The 22,061-nt window shown below is 37.2% G+C and overlaps 2 protein-coding genes across 3 annotated transcripts in view; one reads left to right on the forward strand and one right to left on the reverse strand.

Moving 5' to 3' along the window:
* Positions 1-7,530: 7,530 nt before the first annotated feature.
* Positions 7,531-12,204, reverse strand: cnga4 (cyclic nucleotide gated channel subunit alpha 4; the record flags this gene model as incomplete). The annotated part of the gene is made up of 6 exons (XM_083536847.1): positions 7,531-8,051; positions 9,830-9,995; positions 10,087-10,246; positions 10,374-11,043; positions 11,265-11,371; positions 12,161-12,204. The coding sequence occupies 6 exons, from the start codon at positions 12,202-12,204 to the stop codon at positions 7,531-7,533; spliced, it is 1,668 nt and encodes a 555-aa protein (XP_083392973.1).
* Positions 12,205-16,379: 4,175 nt separating this feature from the next.
* Positions 16,380-22,061, forward strand: part of fhip1b (FHF complex subunit HOOK interacting protein 1B) — a 33,539-nt gene continuing 27,857 nt past the window's right edge. For both annotated transcript variants that reach the window (XM_083536941.1, XM_083536942.1), the window contains exon 1: positions 16,380-16,575. The gene's annotated coding sequence lies outside the window, so the exon portion shown is untranslated. The remainder of the gene's footprint in view (positions 16,576-22,061) is intronic.

The raw sequence follows: 22,061 nt of genomic DNA on the forward strand, positions 1-22,061 counted from the left end.
TGTGTGTGTGTGTGTGTGTGTGTGTGTGTGATATGAGTGAAATAGACACATGGGTATGGGGTTTGAGTTTTTGACCCGAGGAGGTCTGTCATTGTAACACAGCTTCCATCAGGTCTCCCTCTCTCTCTCTCTCTCTCACCCCCCCTCCCTCTCCCTCTGTCTCTCTCACTCTAATACTTGCTGCCGCTTTTGCAAAATTTCCTCCCCCAAGCCACTCCCAAACCACTAGCCACTCCCTAATGAAAAGTGACAGGCCCCATGATGATGGATTTTACCTTTAAATGAGTTTTTCCCTCTCTCTCACTCTCTCTTTCTCTTTCTCTTTTATTCTTCCTCCCTGTCTCCCCCACATTGTGCCTCTCAGTGGGTGAGTGTGAGCTTTAGCAGTTTGTGTGTACATCATCTAGATGAGTTATCAAGAGATGGATGAAGCCATTCCTTGATACAATGAGTTTTAAAATCACCCATTTCAGAGAACATGCACTCTTTGGGCACAGGCAGCTCTAATTCCAATAAGGTAACCTCCAAAAATCCTTTTACTTATGAAAGGTCCTTTGGGATACACCTCAGCATCGTCAAAACATATGCTGCAATGTACCAGATGTACAAGTTCAAGTGGGCATGCATGTGTGTTTGCCAGTCATCATGGCCGCTGAGGCTGAGTCACCATGGTGTCGATGCTTAGGATATTACCTAGGGAGAGTGGTTAAGTGTAAATTAGATGACTACAGAATATAAAGTGAAACCTGGAGTAAACCACCTAAGCTATACAGAGAACAAGAGCAAAGAGGAAAAAGAAAGAGGGGGGAAAGAGTTGCACTAAAGCATGTCAGGGCATGAAAAGTCTCTCTTGAGAGTATGGCTGCATGTTTGTCTATTACAAAACATCACTTAAGCGCATGTGCATGAACATCACTCATCTATTTCATGAACATATTGGGCTGTGGTTTTTTTTTTTATGGTTGATCAGGTTTTGTTTACAGGAACAAGATTCTCCAAAATTAAAATGACAAATTGGACTAAAAGATGAGCATGAAAACAAAACCTGTAGAAAATTATTAGACCAAATACGGATCCATCCTTTATTGTTAAATCTTGTGAAAATTCTAGTTTGGTACATTTTATGCTGAAACGTCAACCCTAGACAAATGTACCACTGCACCATGACTTTCACAATTAAACATATGCAAAGGAAAAATAATTCTAAAGTCAGTTTGTAAACATTTCAATTAGCCTAGAATTAACAACAATTATTCACTTTTAGTAAGTGCTTTATTTAGACTTACAGCCTTTTTCAGGAACTGTGGGAATATCCTGGGTGGAATGGCAGACCATTGCAGGTCATCATGCACACAAACATTTGCACACACACACACACACACACACACACACACACACACACACACACACACACACACACACACACACACACACACCAAAAAGCATGGTCAATCCACCTACTGCGATTTGTTTGGAAGGTGGGAGAAAACTAGAGAGCACAGAAGAAGCTTGAAATTCATCACTTATCAAACTTTACAAATCTAGATAAATAGGTCACTTAATATAATGATTGTGATAATGATAATGATATGCTCATTTTCAATTAATGACCTTACTCATGTACAGTGCTGGACGAAGTAAACAAATCATGCACTTGAGTTCAAGTAAAGAAACAGTAGGTAAAATATTACTCCTGTAAAAGTAAAAGTGCTCCCATTAAACTTTAAACTAGGCCTTCAAATGAACTTAAGTATCCAAAGTATACTGTAATTTTATATGGCTATAATTTTCTATTATTATTTTTGTCACAAGTCTCTAGTGTAATCATCTCAGTATATGTGAAAAGACTCTAATGTTACTCGCACATCATTCTATTAATAGAATGATATTAAACACTGATTGATATCTATTAAAATTATCATGAGCCTAAAAGCTTATTTTCAACTACTTCCAAACAAAATTGCACAAATAAGGCCACAGGTACAGGAGTTTCTTCCATTATTGATTACTCTCAAGTTGTTCTGCTTTCTGTTGAACTGATTATGAACTGTATGTTCATGCTAAGTAAATATCACCGATCAGGAATCAAAACAAAAAGTTTAAAACAGAGTGTTTGCTTTACCCTGATTGGTGGTTTGCTGCCTGCTTGACCAGTTAAATTATTAACTCATATATAAAAATGATTGAGTTCGTAAAATTTCATTGAGTAAAAAGTAAGATATTTGATTTAAAAATGTAGTAAAGTTAAAGTAAGATCCTCTTCACTAAAGCACAGATATGCAAAAAAGCTATTGGCTATAGACGAGATCAAACTCTACCTAGTTCTGTAAATATGCATCTAATAAAGTGTCCATTGAGTGTGTTTTCGGACGTTCTGGCAAAAACCTGGCTTGTCTCAGGCTGGAAGCTCTGCCAGGGCGCAGGTGGAACTTTCAGTATGATAATAAAACCAAACACACCATGAAATCAGCAAGAATTGATGTATGTAGGCCAAATTCATCGAGAGCTATTTTAAGCAACAATCTCAATAATCTTTCATGAGCTTGTGAAGATTAATAATAAAAAAAATATTTTAAAGATTGTCTCTAAAAGATTACTATGGGTAAATAGGGTCCTTCTTTTAACAATTGAAATTACAATCAATCTATTCCTAATCAAAATAATGGTAGTTATTCTTTCTTGAAATAAAAAGGATGGACATTTATGTATGCTATATATTGCTATATTTATGCATATGCATATTTAATAAAAGCAAAAATGTTGACAGTGTTTTAATACAATGTTAATGTGATAGTTAGAAAATTGTATATTAATTATTAGGTTAATACTGCTTTAATATCTATGTTTTTCAAAAAATATAATATAATATTATATTATATAATATAATATTACCTTAGATATTTTTTTATGGTTAAACTCATGGTATGTTTATACCACAAACATTGTGCGAGTTCCTTCTCTAATGATGTTCTTGTCCTTTTGATTGTATTTAGATCCAGTTTGTCATTCTAAATAGATGAAAAAATAGCATTATCCAATATAACACCAGTAAGTATTTTCATCATTTTTCATTGTCCATAACCTATACCACTGCATTTAGAACTAGAGGTCGATCTCTCTATCTCTATGTTTTTTCAGGGTTTTGACCTGTTGCTAGGTAACCCAGGGTCACATCTGGGATCCAAATCACAATGTCTCTTTCTGTCTGAGTTAGTCTCTCTTACGCTGCTGTTATGGAAGGGAAGGACTGTAATTTATTAGTTTGATACAGAAGCGTGCAGCATTATACAGAGAGGCGGCTCTAGGCAGAGCTCGTTTGGAATCCTCACCCGATCCTATTTCCGCTGCATTCCTCTTGCCATTTCGGAGACATTCTTCTTTAAATTGACAATCTGAGGCGCTACGCCGACCACCTGAGCCGACTCTCTGCATATTCAGCTGGGAACAAAGACATGGCAAGCAGAAATATCTTAGGAACACTGCCATGTCACTTCATCTAAAAATCTGTCAGGATAAATCCTGTTCCTGTCATATGCAAGAGCAATGGCTGCTTTCATTTAAAAATAAATAAATCATGAAAACTAATATGTTAACTTTTCACTCACACAAAGTTTCTTTCTGTGGAAATCTTCTGCTCTACCAAGTGATTCACGAGATGATATTTTTAATGGTAAGGCTTATCTGTTTGGATGTTATGATAGATAATCAGTCACTAAGTGTGGCATGGTCAGCTTTCATTCAAACACACACCCACACACACACACACACACACACACACGCACACAGAACAAGAGCAGGACTGCAATATGCACGGTAATTTCGTTTATAAACACACAATTCCGAACAGATGGGCTTTTTTGGAGAAGATTGTTATAATATGTGTTCATATTGGAAAATTCCCACACCTGCCACATTTGTTCTCAAATCTCAGTTTAACTCAAAATCATAATAGAATATTTAGAGATATTTCTTTTTCTAGTTTTCAACGATATTTGATTCATCTATCTATTCACTGATGGATGAAATCTAAGTACAGGAACACGTTTACTCTATTGTAGGCTAGAGCTTGTTAAAGTAAATGCTAAATAAAAACACAATCACACCCACATATCAGCTAAAACGGCCAAAGGGATGCATAAAATGGAATGCTGTGTTAACCCCATGGCTATTAATTCACCATCTGCTCCCTTCAGTGTCCACAACAAGCCACATGAACCTGCTGTCCAATTAAGCACAGTAAATGGACTTAATGTGTGACCGATTCTGATTGGAGGGTAACATCAATTATTCAAATAAGCTCAGGCGACAGCCGAGTCCCTTCGGACCACTGAAGCTGACAGCTATCCTTTTCTCAGTAAATGAAAAATTACACTTTTGAGATTTACAATAAAGATGTCAATAATAACGTTACCACTATTCTTTCAGGTATAAAATGTGGTGCATTCCCTCTTTATTACTGGTAAACTTCAAAATCTGGGAAAGTTTTTTCCCTAGATTTAGGAGCATGGCTATGGGGATTTGTGCCTATTTAACAAGAAGAGCATTAGTGAGGTCAGGCATTGTTATCAGATGAGGTGTCCTGGGGTGTAGTTAGCGTTCTTGTTCATCCCAATGGTGTTTGGTGGAACTGAGTTCAGGGCCCTTTGTGCAAGTTCTTCCATATATACTTTGTAAACCATATCTACACCGATCTTGCTTTGTGCACAACGACATTTCATGTTCACCAGGCTTGATGCTTTCTAATGCTACAGCATACTGTCATGTTTATGCCACCAAACTATATTCCCATTACCCACTGCACCTTGGTTTATATTACATGAATGTTTGATCTTGTTTTACATTTCTTGCTAATTAGCACTTGTATTTGGTCTCACTGTTCACCGCACTCAAGCAGTCATTGGTGGCTGCTGGTTTTCTTGGTTTAGATGAACTTTTTTCTGCGTTATATTTCACTTTTTTTTATTTATTTATTTTTTTATGTTTGGAGTGTACTTGTATATACATCCTAAAAAAATTAAGTGCTTCCAAACTTTCTGGCCACAGTTATGGGAATTGAACTTTTGGTCATTTTGTGTATAATAATAATAATAATAATAATAATAATAATAATAATAATAATAATAATAATAATAAATAATAATAATAATGATTAAAACTAAAAGGAAAAAGTAGAGAAAATAATTACACAGATACACATCTAGAAACATATTATCTTGTATAATAGTTAGGCTATGCAGTTACAATAGTAAGAAATGAAGGTCTGGACGAGTGAGTGGTGGGAGTTTAAGGGTTTAAGCCATTGTGTGAAATAAAGCTTTTGCCTAGTACAGCCAGTGTACAGAATAGTGGCTATATGATTATTCACTTTACATAAAATACTTTCAAGTTTAGTGAGGTATAAAAAGCTCATTTGGAAGCAAAGATTCACTCAAAGTTTATCTAAAACATCTAAGCTAAGATCAAGATATTGGAGAGCATGGATCTGTAATGCAATAAATAAATATAGGTGAACCTGCAATATTCCTAATAACAGATTGGAGCACAAAATGATCTTATAGCTGTTAACAACATTTTTGAGTATTTTTCATATTACTTTGAATATAATTTATTAGTATTATTATATTATGAAATGTCATTATATAACTTAACCACTCATACATTCTTCTGTTACTAAACTATAATGCATCTTCTCCTCATAATGATTTACATATTTTATTTTACTAATTTTTTTTTATATTCCACATTGTTCACCCTTGTAAATTAGGTTGGTCATGGGTCATGTTTATGCTATTATATTGTGTCACCACATCCAGGATGATCTCTGCCTTGCTCATATTGTTTTGGGATAGGATCTGCAACAAATTTCCCAAACAATATTACTGTATACTGTATATAGTAAGATAAATTAGTAAGTATATAAAACAGTTTCCCTATGGGAATATAAAATCTAAAACGAAATGAATTTCATTGACTGTGCTTACATGCTTAACTGCTGCCACCCTGTGGTCAAAGTTTTGAGAATGACACAAATATAAATGTTAACAAAGTCTGCTTCGTCGGTTTTTATGGTGGTAATTTGCAAACATGGCCGCAGGAAGTGGGGGTGCTGGGGGTGCTGCAGCACCCCCTATTGGCGAGAGAGAGTTTTTAAAAAATGTAGGCCTATTAAAAATATTTTGCACAATTTATAAATTCCTTATGAATATTTTAGGAAATGATTTTGACACACGTAGGCTATTAGGTGTATTTTGGATTTTAATTTTAATATTTTGAGGCCTAATCAACATAGGTTCGGAAGGTTCGCACTTATGATCTACCTGAAGAAAGAAAGTGGATAGAAGGAAGAGACAACTGGATGTCGGCCACTATACAAAATGAAATAAATCAAATTCTTTTTAATAGCCTACAGTTTGTGCTTGTTATTAATTAGACATATGATAATTGGTAAGGCAAGTCAAGTTCATTTGTAAAGCGCATTTCACACGCGCGGGTGATTTTAATTTGGCTTTCTCTGGCAGCGTGCAAACATAGCCTAAATGCCTTGCCCTTGTGGAAGATAAAATTAGCTCTTCATACCTTTTACAACAACATGAAGATATCAGAAAAAGAGATCGGTGGTCTCTTTCCTGCTCGTGTTCCACATCCCTCTCAAAGCGCAGAGCGGTAGGCTATAACGCGTCTTTGTGTGGAAATATAAAACAGTTTTTTTTTTTTAAATGGATTCAACTTTATTATATTATGTAAGTTACCAGTATTTACTGATATTTATTTCAATGCTTTACAGGCTTTAGTGTGTTGTTTCTTTGGTTTTTTTATTCATTTATTTCAAAACAACCCCCCAACCACCGCAACACCGCCGGTATTTGGTCCATATTTTGGTCGTCACAGCCCTATGTATTTATTTTTAAAATGTATTCTAAATAGGCCCATAGGCTCATTGGTTTTTTTGTCCAAAAAAAAAAAAATAAATTCACAGCACCCCCTGTTCAAAATTACTTCCAGCGGCCCTGTTTGCAAATACTCCAGAATGTTATGAAGTGTGATCAGATGAATTGCACTTAATTGCAAAGTCCACCAGGATGTGGCATAGAAGTTGATTGACAGCATGACAAGGCGAATTGTAGAGGTTTTGAAAAAGAAGGGTAAACACTACAAATATTTAATCTTTGCATAAACTTAATGAAATTGTCAATAAAAGCCTTTGACACTTATAAAATGCTTGTGATTATACTTCAGTGTACCATATTAACATTTTTAAAAAGATCTAAAAACACAGAAAAAATTTATATTTATGTAATTCTCAAAACTTTTGGCCAAGGCTGTACAGTGAAAAATGTTGTATTGTTTTGTTGTAAAAGTTGTACTGTTTTGTTTGATGTGTACAACGTCAGTAAAAGTGCCTTGGTTCTTGCCAGAGGGAATTCCAGTTTTATTCTGTGACATTCCTCGAATCTATTGACTTGGCATAGTGTAGTGTAGGAATAGCCTGTAAATAACTGATATATGATCTTGTATCTCTGACACCATTTACTAATCTAACTTCTGTTTTATCTCTTTGCTGTCATCCTTGTCTTCCTCTCCTCCATCGCCCTCACCCCTCTCTTCTTGTGGTTCCTCCTCTTGCTCTCCCTCACCATCTCCAATCTTCCTCTCTATCTCAGCCTCATCCTCAGTTTCACTCCCGGCTCCCTCAGCCACAATACCCTCCCAGCCATCTGTCTGCATTTCCAACTGCTCCACACGAATCATCATCTTGTAGACACTAGACTCCAGTTCAACTATCAGCCGCGCCAACTTGGTCTGTAGTGTTTCCAGGCTAGATTCAATGCGCACCATTTTGTCCTCAATCTTCTCTGTATCCTCCTCCCCTTCAGCTGAAGTCTCTAGCATTCCCATCTTGGTGAGGATCTGACGGCCTTTTTCCTCCAAAAGGCGCTTGGCAGCTGGGAACTCACACAGAGTGTCTGTCAGGTCTTCTTTGGACAGGCTGAACAGATCTGAGTAACCAATACTGCGGATGTTGGCTGTGCGTCGATTACCTGATTTGTTGCCTAGATGGTGCAAAATGGATCAATATCAAAGAATATAGTATACTACAGTGCCATGCACAAATGTTTACCCTCACATCTTAGTGTTACAACCAGGAACTTAAAATAGACTTTCATAATTTGACACAAAATAATGTCCTATAGTGTAACAAAAAGTGTAAATAATTTGTCCATTGTAATTAAACTCAGTAAAAAATATTTTTTGCTCTTAGCAGAAAGCTCTATCAGCTCTTGAAAAGACTGTGCCTAGAGTAAGATGTGTCAAAAAGCACTGAAAAACAAATAGAAAAGGAGACTTTTTATAAAAACTCATAAAACAGACCGCATATTTGGATTAATCTGGAATTTAAATACACACAGCACACAAGAATCAGATTGAAACTAAAGACAAGCGAATCCGTATTCGTCTGGATTAAATAATCCTTTTAATGACTCGGGATTCATGAATCATTCTCTTCATTTACTCGGATCACTTAAGTCCTTGGTTATCTTGCTACTAACATAAATACAAATTATACATTACACGATTTAGTTATTCTAATTTGTTGTTATCAAGTAATTGTAGTAACAAGGAGTTGACTGAATTGTTCAGGAAACAACCAACATGGCCAGAAACACTTGAGAGTCAGTTTCGGGGGTCCTATACGATTCCTATCTGATCCACCTGAACCGTGTGATTCATGACTCATAGCGCGTAGCGAATCGGATGATTTGTGAGTGGGATTCATGAATCCACGGATTCGGTGAATTCTTTGGATTCGGTGAATGGCCTCTAGTGGAATTCCGTCTCAATAGGAGGCAGAATCCCTACTGACAAAAGTGACTCACGGGACTCGGACCGGTTCACTGAGTGATTCAGAAGGATTTGAATTCGTAAATATATTCTCTAGTGGAAAATAACAGGAGCTAACGAAGGACTCGGTAACACTCTGGCGACATCTGGTGGGGGAAAAAGGGAAACACAAACAAATAAAAAAAGCCAGAAACACCCCAGATCCTGACAATGCAGAATATAAAACTATTATAGACTGTAAAACATTTGAGAGTGGACATAGATTCCAAGCTTACTTCCAAAATTAAACTTAAGTGCCCATGACCAAGAACCTGTTAGAATATGCTAGAAACTCTGTCAAAGTCTAGACTTTAATCTGATTGAGTATTTGTGACAAACAAGGCCACCGACTTGAAATTGCAAGGTTCCTGGCACTATAACATATAAAGACTATAAATTATAAAGAACAATCTTATTCATTCTTTATTACTGCATTATATGTGTAAAGCTGCTTTGAGATGATGTCTATTGTTAAAAGCGCTCTACAAATAATAACAAATTTAATTTAATAATAGAGTTAGCCATTTCTTCATAATTAAAGAAGGTAGTGATCAAAATGCAGACATTCAATGCTTCTGTCAGCATTGAATGTCTGCATTTTGATCACTTCCTTCTTTAATTATTGAAATATCTTCAGGTTTCTAATAATCCATGATGCTATATATTTTACAGGGGTCAAACATGTTGAACATATGTATGACCAGAAGGGACATTTCCTCTTAATTGCCTCAATTACCTACAACATACAGTGTAACTGTAAATCTAATTCTGGTTGATCAAGTTTATGTGCTGCCTTCTGGGAGATGTTCTTAGACAGGGTTAATGTTCTGTGTTTTACTTATTTACATCTAAATGTAGATGGCTCTATGGTTCTCAACAATAGTAGAAAAGATTTGAAGTGCTGTACTTTAGACATTCAGATGTATGTTATAGCATTAGGTGTGTGTACCTTTAATGTTTAGGATGCTGATCTCTCCGAAGAAGTTGCCTTCACCCAGTACAGCAAACTGAGTGACCCCATCATCTGCCACCACAGCCAACTTCCCCTCTTTGATTATATACATTTCATGCCCTACATCACCTTTTCTACACACATACTCTCCAGGGTTGTAGACCTTCACAAATGGGAAAAAAAAAAACAACAACATTTACTACACAGAATAATTTTAGCTTTACCTGTTTTACCATAAATCTTTCAATTCTGACCTGTGGGGTGAGCTTGAGCACCAGTTCCTCCAGCAGGCTGCTCTCACAATTCTGGAAGATGGTGACCTTGGACAGAGTGGGTAGGTGCACACTCACAGCAATAGCTGTCTGCAGTGTGACCGGTAGCTGCAGGAGGATCTCATTCTCCCTGGTGATCTTCCTGTTTTAGAGCAGAACATAATGGCTAGCAAACCTTTTCTGCCGTGTGAAATGATATGCACATAGTATAGCTGAACAAGTGCAATAGATAAGTGATTATTTTTTTTAAAATCAGGAATAAGACTTACTTGTTGATATAAAGATGTTGGTACCAGGTGTTGACACGGTTGTGGAGTGCTTTGCTGATTCGCCGACTGCGCAAGTAACTCTTTACCAGCTCGTGATTGGGGAAGAAGACATTGTCCCTGTCACGAAGGTTCATTATTACACTCCCTACACTTCCTACGACAGATGCAAACACCAACACAGCAATCAACAGGTCAGCAATCATGAAGAGAAACTCCTCCTCGCAAGTCGGCTGAGGGGTATCTCCAACTGTGGAGAGGATCAGAGTGGAAAACCAGAAGGAATAGAAGTACTGACGGCGTGTGGAATTATACTCGTTGTCTGTAGGATCAGGATAGACCCAATCATCACTTCCAAATCCTATATATTTTGAGAGGGCAAAATAGAGGCATGCATTCCAGTGGATGAGGATAAAAATGAGGATCATTAGTTTGGATATGCGGAATACGTTGGGGTAGGCGGTCCGTGTCTCCATGCGGTCCAAGGTCTCAGAGAGGCGAGGAGAACGGAGAAACCGGTTTATTCTCAGCACAGGAGTCTTGACAGTGTCAATCAGATAAAGCAGATCAGTGGGTAGCTGCGACAGCACATCCCAGAAGAACTGAGAGGAGTGCAAGTAGCGATTTTTTAGCCGTGACATATCTCGCACTAAGCTGCCCTGCTCCAAAAACCCTGCGGAGAGAAGGGAGAAGAGGAGGAGAAATACATTATTTACCCATTCAATTTGTTTCCTCATTGACAGTTCGCTCTAAGTAGTATGTGTTGACATGATTGTTTCCTAATCCTGATTCTGAAGTAAAAATGTGCATTGTTTTCTATTAGAACACCAACTTTAGCTTGTGAAATACTTGTTGATTTAGTTGACATGTTAAATGTGACATTCTTATACTTACCAGTACGAACTTTGATGAATATGTCAGCCACATAAACCAAATCGGAGATGTAGTCTAATGTGTACCAAATGGCCTGAAATTTCTGTTCAACTTCATAAAAACAGACCCTTAAACAATAATAGCAAAAGTTAATTACAGACAACAAGATCTTTGTCTATATGAAATAATACCAGATGTGATTTATTCACCTTTATTGACTTTTTTTTTACAATGGATCATCTAAATACTCAATTGAAATGGCTGGAAGGTGTAAGTTCAAACTGCTGAATGCAAGTAGTTCCAGTAAATTTCTAAATCAATGCGTTGCCATATAAACAACTGTACCAACGTTAACATGCAGACCCTGTTACATTCAGAGTGAAGCAGTTATTGTAAATATTTTTAAAAAACCTACTAACCCCAATGGGTGATTTCTTTATGTCATCTAACTTATTGTTATGGTGAAATTGATAAATGGGATGAGACACAATGTGAATTTTCAAAGAATTCATAAAATTCCTTTAAAATGAGAAATGTAACTAAAAATGGCATATCAAATTTACACAAATAGCTTAATTATTAGTTGAGCCAAAGCACTATTCCAATGCACTCTCCTTCTCCATTGTCTCTGTTTCTTATTTTAAACAAGCAGAATTCCAGATACCTAATTAAATTAAACCTTCACCAGTGTTTTTATTTACTCAGTCAGATCTGCACTACAAACATTAATGGCATTTTAACTTGTAAAATGTCCATAATATAAGTGAAGTATAGTTTCTTTTACATATCATTCTAATCTTTGCTGCCTTTCAAAGAGTACATGTGTGTTATTTGGAGCTAGGCTGTTTGTCATTCATGTATCAGTATGCTATGATATGAAGTTTAAATCAGGGCCTCGACATTATAAAACCTCCTACCTGAGGATAATAACAACCCAGTTGTAGATGATGGGAAAGATCATGACCTGCAACCATCCATAGTAAAACTCTTCAGAGGGATCAATTACCCACTCCCTCCAGCTGAAAGCGGAGCGAGAAAGAGAGAGAGAGAGAGAGAGAGAGAGAGAGAGAGAGAGAGAGAGAGAGAGAGAGAAGAGAGAGAGAGAGAGAGAGAGAGAGAGAGAGAGAGAGAGAGAGAGAGAGAGAGAGAGAAAGAGAGAGAGAGAGAGAGAGAGAGAGAGAGAGAGAGAGAGAAATTGAGATTAAACAGAGGTACCCACACTGGTGCTGTGGAAAGAAAATAGATGCCTTATACCAAGCAGTATACAGTATTAAAGTTACCATGGTTCATCCTATTAATGATTTCATGGCTGAACAAAATACTGATCAATTGTAGTTAAAGTAAGTGAAAACATAGATATAATCCATCACTATTAAAAAGTATCCACCAAAAAATATACTCACGTGAAAGTAAAATGTAGCAGTCTGCTACCACTAAATCGACACAAATGTTAAGAATTAAAATGCATGTTTTAACTAATGAAATTAAGTCAAGTATTAAGTTTTATTATTTTATTACTGTCTTAAAGCAACTGCACAGTTTTGCCTAAAAACATAATTCAAGTTTGCAACATTAATGATTCAATAGAAAGCATGTACTGTAGCTAGTCGAATTGAGACTAGAAAACTACCCTGAAATAGTATCCACAAAAAAACGGACATGTAAGGTTAGCAAATTACTTCATTTTAACTCAACATGCTTTCTCAAATTAGATGTCAAGTTAGAGTCTACCCTAACTAAATTTTATTGTAGTTACTGTCAGGATCTTTGGTCACTCTCAGCACAGAGATCAGCAAAGTTTCTGTCTTTGTGTTTCTTTCTTTCCACACTAGATGTCGCTATATTGTCTTTTTTTACCCTTCCCTGATTACTAATTGTTTTGGTTTATTGTTAACAGCAAGCATTAGATGTTTAGCTGGGCAAACTTAGTGAACTTATCTGTTTATCATAAACTTAACCTGTTTTCCTGAAATAACTGAAGCTTTTTTTATTTAAATATATATATATATATATATATATATATATATATATATATATATATATATATATATATATATATATATAAAAAGCTAGATGGCATTTGATAAATGCTTTTAGCATCTAGCATACAGTATATGTAATATTACTGCATGTTTTACTGTGCAATTACAATCATGTCACTGAAGTGTTATATAAGTTACAGTTAAGACCTGCAGCCTAATCAAACAAATGATTGTATTTTATAGTGCAACACATTGCAATAATTTATCTTAAAAATTTTACATTTCTTAATATATGTTTGTTTGTTTTTTTTCAATCAAAGACAAGAATTAGAGATTCACTCACTTCACTTTTGTTTTCTGCGCTGTCTTCTCTTCTTTTCCACCACCTGCTTTTTCTGGTTGCACTTCATCTTTTTGTGTGCGATGCAAGCTAACAAGTTTAGTCCAGCGATTCATTGTAGCTTTACCAGTTTACTACTTGCAGTAGTCAATACACACAACAGTAGTTTGGCATTATCGTGGAGTCTGTATTTCAGAAAAAAACTGACAGATTAATTTCTCACATATGCACTGATATTTCCTCATCTATAAATCAGTCAGAATGAGACATATATATATATATATATATATACATACATCAATGTTTGGCCTCATAATCTTATCTACATAGTAACAAGCAGATGAACCCGTGTTCCAGTATAGGAGGAAGCTGTTGCTGGTTGCTGCAGTGACATCTCTCTGGGGGGACCCACAGGGACGAGGTGTTTTACCGACACAGTAAAAATGGCCCAAAACTCTCAGGAGGTAGCCAGAAGGTGAAGAAAGGAATATACGATGGTCTACTGACACTGAAAAAATATATAATTAAAGAATAAGTTTGAATGTTGAGTTTCACGAGTGAAGCCTTTATGCAATACTTTTGCTCAGTGTAGGTTAAAAACAAGGGTGGGTGGATGGATGGATGGATGGATGGATGGATGGATGGATGGATGAATTTAGTACAAATTGCAGATTTAGTACCAATAAAATTTTTTATTTTGTACAAATTGCAAAGCAACAAAATTAAACGCACAAGGCATATGTGTTATTTGAAATATAAGCTGTGTACTAAGAAGGGAGATTCCTGCTGGTGTGTGTAACATTGACCTGACAAGGCATACTTTTGCAGTGCAGTTGTGTCATTCTGCCATTCAAGGTGCTATTTTGTCTAATATTTCCCTTGGACCAAGTAACCCCTGCCTTGGCTTGGAGAGAGCTGGCCTTCAGGGAACTGTTTTTATTCCACCCGTCATGTTCCTCCCCACCAAGTGGTATTTGGAGCAGGAGCAGGAGCAGTGTTAAATATTGGATCTGATGTGAAGGGGGACAGCATTTCCAGCTGCAAGGCAAATCACAGGTTTAAATAAGACGGCCTGTTCTAATATGTTATAATTTCATGTTCTTATATCATTCATATTTCCATTCTTAAAAATCAGTAACAGAGTGTTCATACAAGTGAGTCACAAAGCAACAAGTGGACATCATTTTCTACTCAGTTTCCTTCTAACAACTTTATACTCTACTTGCAAAAATGCAGTGCTTGGCCAAAAAATAAATAAATAAATAAAAATTATACCTGCAATTTCACATAATTCTGCTATAAGTTATATAAACTCTTGTTAAATCGTGTAGAAACATTAGGAGGAAAAAATAAAACTTGGACGAAAATATAAAAAATGATCAGGGTCTTTGTCTTAGCTCTTACCAGATTTACTGATCTATTAGTTTTTGTGCTTCAAGTAAGAGTATGAAGCTAGTACAGTTCCGGTTTCTGATCTGCAAACAGGGCTAATATGAAATCGTGGACGTAATCTACATAAAAACATCACACTTTTTGACCTTTAATAAAATATTTGAATACATTTTAAATACAATTAAAAGACAAATAAATTGTAATTGCATGTGCATTTGTAAATTGTGTGCTCTGTGCTTCTTAATTTGTCGAATATATTTTGTTATTGGAGTTAAGAAAACAACTTGTCACCTTGCTAGTGTCAATTTATACAGCAGACAACCTGAAGAATCCAATGCTGATTATTAAAAAAATTATTTGATAGATAGGTATGCAGCAATGAATTGCAGTTTAGCATCTACCTAATTGTATAATCTATCTATCTATCTATCTATCTATCTATCTATCTATCTATCTATCTATCTATCTATCTATCTATCTATCTATCTGTCTGTCTGTCTGTCTGTCTGTCTGTCTGTCTGTCTGTCTGTCTGTATGATATTTTTTAAATTACAGATATATACAACTATAAGTATAGATTACAGTAATATTGCCATGACCTTCATGATATACTTCACATGTGTAAACTCTGTAGGACAGATGTTGTGTGTGTGTGTGTGTGTGTGTGTGTGTGTGTGTGTGTGTTTGGATGGGTTCCCTCTTGAGTCTGGTTCCTCTCAAGGTTTCTTCCTCATGCCATCTCTGCAATGTTCATTGTTAAAAGCGCTACATAAATAAAAATGAATTGAATTGAAGTGTGTGTGTGTGTGTGTGTGTGTGTGTGTGTGTGTGTGTGTGTGTGTGTGTGTGTTAATTGTTTTCCTCATGAATAATAGTTAAATTTTAAACATTAACAAGAAAATGGCACAATCAGTAACAGTAACAGTTACAGTATAAGCAAAGCAAATAATAGTAAGATCAATTAAAAAGGTTAAAGAGTAATAAAAAGCAACAGTATGAGTAGCAGAAGCTTTAATAATAAATTCATAATAATATAATTCATAATAAAAATATTTAATTAATAATACTAAATATTAAAAGAGAAAAAAGTCTGTGCCTAAAAACCAGTAAATGAGCACAGAATAATAAATAGATTAAAAAATATAATTACAAAAAGTAAAAGTTTTGTAAAGATTTCCGTCAAGTACATTCTATATTATAATTATGCGCGTGCGTGCGTGCGCGTTGATCGGTGCATGAGTAGCGGTTCCAGACGTCACCTCGACGTGTGGGTGTGTCCTTGAGGAGCCTTGGTTATTTTCCCACTCGCATTCAGATCGGCCCTTGCTTCTTGCGCGAGGAGCTTGCTTTTAGCTCTGATTGGTGAATTTCTCTTCAACTCGATTTGTTAACCAATCATGGAACAAGGGGCGGGATTTGTCATAAAACGGGCGAGAAAAAAAAGAAGGCAACAGGGGAAGGAACTGGAGAAAGAAGATGGCGACGGGGAGGGAATCGGCTGAGCTCTGACACATCTGATGGTGGAGGACAGGCAGTCCCGCTACTGCAGAGCTCCGGAGGACAGAGAGAGAGGGACAGAGGAACCGCGGGCGTGTCTGAAGTCGACTTCCGTGTACCGGTAGGTGTTGTGTGGATGGTGAAGAGCTAAGGCGCCTGGCCCGGGGCTCACTGCAGAGACCAGCTAACACTTAGTGCTCCTGTATGATCGGCCCCCGGTGACGGCCATGCCAGATACACGCCTTTAATCTCTCACACACACACACACACACACACACACACACACACACACACACACACACACACACACACACACACACACACACACACACACACACACACACACACACACACTGTTGGGATTTACTAAGAAGTTCCGCTTCATCACTGCTTTCAGGTGACCTTCTGTAACTGCTTTGGGTGTGAGTGTAGTTTCTTCCCCGAGTCCTGTGAGCCTCAGAGTCAGATAGTAACAGTACCGCGGTGCAGGTCGTGTGTGTGTGTGTGTGTGTGTGATGTTTATACTAAGATTACTCTTTAGAAAGCCACCTGTTCACTTCTGTGTTACGTGTGTCTCTGTGTGTGTGCATTTATATTGTGTGTTTGTATATATACACAAAATATAAATATCTTATATTGTGTGTGTGTGTGTGTGTGTGTGTGTGTGTGTGTGTGTGTGTGTGTGTGTATAAATATACAAATATATAAAATTGTGTGTGCACGTATGTATGTATGTATGTATATTTGCAGGTCACATTTCTTGAGTGAGTAATTTGTTCAAAGTTCAGTTATCCTGACACACACACACACACACACACACACAAAAAGTCAAGCATGACGCGCATTTGTCGAAGTGAAAACAATATTTATCACTGCCTATTTGTATCGGATTAGTTTTACATGAGAAGAAAGGATATATTTTTCTGATTATTAATAATACCAATAATAATAATAATAATAAATGTTTTGGGGATTGTGTTATTGTTCAAATCATTCAAAATGTTGTTTGTTTTGGAAAATGCTATTTTCCACCTTGATAAAGGGAAAACATAGCGGTATTAATATATCCAAATTAAGATATTAGTGAAAATTAGTTTTCTGGTCTGGAAAGTGTTTTGTTTTAGATGTGTTTTGCATCAGTCATTTGGTCATCACTCTTGACCATCTAAGATCCTGTGGGCGGAGCTTTGAGATTGTTGGCAGGAATAAGGAAGTGAAATTCATAGAGTAAACAAATATTGAAATGTCAAACACGCATAAATGTTAGACACCTGACGTTGTGAAAAAAAAAGACTAATCTTATAAAACCAATTATTCAGGTATGATAGTAAATATCAGAAAAATCCTTCTGTACTTATATTAGCTGTTTTTTTTTTAGTGGCAATCATGCAACTTTTTGGCAGAATCATTTTTCTGTACAAGTAGAACGTTATTCTTTGAAGCAGGAGATTTTCTATTGGAGCATCAGGTGAAATGTCTGTAGCTTGTCTACAGTTTCGACACTCTTTCTTATAAAGGTGTTTGTTCAAGTGGCCTCGGGTTAAATAGTTTTCACCCTGCAAGTGTATGAACATTCCTAACAACATTGTTCACGAGGAAACCCTGAATCCAGCTTTGTATATTTTTACTTAGTACTTCAGCAGAAAAAACATCTGCACTCCAATCAGTAACATTCGATTAGTTAAGAAGTGATTCGGACAAATGAGCAAATATTTGCTACATGAGCAATTCGTTCTATTAGCAAAATTAATAGTTTTTAAAATTCTAGTTAAATGGAATAAATAGTTAATATTTGCAGATTGAACAGAATGGAACTACCATATAGCCTGCATAAATAAAACCTTTCTTTCGGCTTCTCCCGTTAGGGGTCGCCACAGCGGATCATCCGTATCCATGAGCCGCATGTTTGATTTGGCACATGTTTTACGCTGGATGCCCTTCCTAACACAACCCTCCCCATTTATCCGGGCTTGGGACCGGCACTAAGAGTGCACTGGCTTGTGCAACCCTAATGGATTGGGTTGGTTCCCTGACCAAGCCGCAGTGGTGAGAGCGCCGCATCCAGACCACCAGGGAACCATATCCTGCATAAATATCTTCTATATTTCTCACACAGTTCCTAAAATTTGAGGGACACAAAAACTGATTGAGGTTGTCCAAGTTCTCTGCCTTCATGATGCTACAGCTTTCAGCAATACTCTGAAATGTTGTTAATTTTTATAAATTTTTTTATAACTTGTTTGCTGTGTATTTGTTATGAATGTTTCCTGCTTAAGACGTATATTTTACTGTATGGATAATTTCGGAAAAGTAAGCACACTGGTCCGTGGTTTAACGGATATCATCTCGCAGCCCTAAAATCCAGGGTTCAATCCTGAGCTCAGAGTTCTGTTCATGTTCTCCCCAAACCTGAATTTTCTCAGGGATCTCTGGCTTCCTTCCCTCTCCCAAAAAATTCCAGTAAGTGGATTATTAAGATTAATGGCTTCTAGGTGTGGATGCGTGTGCATGGCGCAATGAGATGGTTATTGAAAGGCGAGTGAGTGAAAGTGGACTTTAGTTGCCTTCTAACTACACCAATCCCTGGCTTTCAGAGCAAAAATAATAGAAACAAACACCAGACACGAAGCTGATCATATCGACCATGTTTGCTAAGTATTTGATCATTTGTTTTGTAGACACCTGTCCCACTAAGTTGATGCGAACGTGTAGAATGTTCAAAGGACTGAGATTAGTTTATTTAAACTGTACACTTTCTGTACTATTGATCCTTTAGTAGTTTGCTGACTTTGCCTTTTCAGAAAATATTTTGTTTCTAAACTAGTTACTCTTCCCTCTGATCAAGTCAGAACTTGAGCGCACTCAGTGAGTAAGCAACGATGAGTAAAGGGCGGGTTAGATGCCCTTTGCATTAGTTCGACTGTGTGTTACACGTTACTCTTCTCAAGCGTGCCCTGGGAGAACTTGATTAACATGGAAACTCGGGTTAAAGGGCATGTCATGTTACACAAGCGTATGGCAAATTTATCTTGCACCTTCTCCCACATGACGAAGAAAGCTAGTGTTGAGAGCAGGGTTTATGATAAGTCATATTGAAGCTCTGCAGTTCATAATGGTTTCAATTCCTTATGAAGCATAATAGCCACATGCCAAAAAAAAAGCTTGTGCACAAACATAATGAACTTGAACCCAAAACCATACAACGAAGCACTGACTGTTCTTAATGGTTCTGTCATAAAAACTTTACACACATGCACAAGAGGCCAAGAGGGTAGGAGTCATTTTTGTCTTTCTTTTTTATCTGTAATTGTGACTGGATTTTGATTACTTACTCACTTGTGGAATGCGACCTGAAATTACAACAATCAGCGTTTTTTTTTTTTTCTCTTTGTCTTTAACTGGAAATATCAGCAGTCTGATACGAGGTCTGGTTATCTGGATAATACCAGCAGAACAATGAGAAAACATATCGGATCCTGTAACACATGGCAAAGATTGGTATTATAAGTTATATTTACAAATAAATAGTTGTTTTTTATTATAATTTAGAAATTTTAGAGCAATAATTTTTGTTGGAAAGAGCAAAAGAAGTTGATGTCCTGATATTCAGACTTTACGTATAGATCGGATATAACTCGCTTACAAAAACTAGCCATAAAAAAACTCACCACTTCATTCATTTCTAATTTTTTTAATCTGTTTCAATAATTACAGAGTCAGCGCTCGGGTATGGTGTGCACTGTCTTGTTGGAAATCCCTCTTTCCTTGCAAAAGCAGGCCGCTTGCAGAAAATAGCCAAAGGCTGCATGACTTTTTATTGTTGCCCGTGACCTGTCCTGACTCAAAGCCTTTTATTTGTTACTTTGTGACCCAGTATCTTGCACTGTGTTTATGAGGCTGGAGTATGACATTTGCAATTGTAGATTCTGCAGTGACCTGCTTTTATCAGACACTGGCTAATGATTCATTGCGACCTGAGAGCGGAAATGACTTTGTAAGAATTCTACTGTGAATATTTTCTGCTCTGTAGCTTGTGTTTATAGTTAGTTCTCTCTCTCTCTCTCTCTCTCTCTCTCTCTCTCTCTCTCTCTCTCTCTCTCTCTCTCTCTCTCCCTATCTATCTATATATATATATATATATATATATATATATATATATATATATATATATATATATATATATATATATATATATATATATATATATATATTTGCGCCTTCCTTGTTTCCTCTCTACTAGCGGCTCCATCCTCAGCATTTTCCTACCGATATACTCCATGTCTCTCACTTTGTCTTTAAAACGCCCCTCTAATAAACTAGTTTCTAAACCTATCCTTCCTCGTCACTCCCAACGAAAACCTCAACATCTTCAGCTCTGCTACCTCCAGCTCCACCTCCAGTCTTTTACTCAATGCCACTGTCTCTAAACCATACAACATCGCAGGTCTCACCACAGTCCTATAAACTTTCCCTTTCACTCTTGCAGACACTCTTCTATCAAAAATCACTCCTGTCACTCTTCTCCACCCACTCCACCCTGCCTGCACTCTTTTCTTCACTTCTCTAACACACTCTCCATTACACTGCACTGTTGACCCCAGGTACCTAAACTCCTCCACCTTCTCCACCTCTTCTCCCTGCAAGTGCATCACTCCACTGCCCTCCCTCTCATTCACACACATGTACTCTGTCTTACTCCTACTGACTTTCATTTCCCTTCTCTCCAGCATGTACCTCCAGCTCTCAAGGCTCTTCTCCACCTGCTCCCTACTCTCTCACAAATCACAATATCATCCGCAAACATCATAGCCCATGGAGACTCCTGTCTGACCTCGTTCGTCAACCTGTCCATCAACACTGCAAACAGGAAAGGGCTCAGGGCCGATCCTTGATGCAGTCCAACCTCCACCTTGAACCAGTCTGTAGTTCCTACTGCACACTTCACTGCTGTCACACTGTCCTCATCCACTGCAACTCCTTCTGACCTTCTCTATACTTCTCCATCAACATTCTCAAAGCAAATAATGCGTTCGTGGTGCTCTTCCTCGGCATAAAACCATACTTCTGCTCACAGATAGTCACTTCTTCTCTTTCTCTTCACTGCCATCTCTTCTAAACATCTCCATGCTCCTACTGGTGTCATCTGATCCTACTGACTTTCCACTCTTCATCCTCTTAATAGCTGCTCTCACTTCCTCCTTACTAATCCTATCCACTTCCTGCTTCACCATCTCCACATCATTCAACTCTGATTTTCCTCATTCATCAGATGCTCAAAATACTCCCTCCATCTTCTCAACACACTCTCCTCACTAGTCAACACGTTTCTATCTACATCCTTTATTGCTCTAACTTGCAGTACATCCTTCCCGGTTCGGTCACTCTGCCTGGCTAATCGGTACAAATTCTTTCTTCTTCTTCCTTCACATGCATTTCTTGATATGCCTTTCCTTCGCTTTTGCCTTTCAGCAAAATCTACCACCATCTGCCCTTCCACATTCCTCTCCTTAAGGCCATACCTACCCATCACCTCCTCATCACCGCTGTTCCCTTCACCTACATGTCCATTTATCATCACCCGTTCAACTTCCAGCTTCACGTTCATCA

Source organism: Silurus aristotelis (genome assembly GCF_946808225.1).
Source record: "Silurus aristotelis genome assembly, chromosome: 3".
Classification (NCBI taxonomy): Eukaryota; Metazoa; Chordata; class Actinopteri; order Siluriformes; family Siluridae; genus Silurus; species Silurus aristotelis.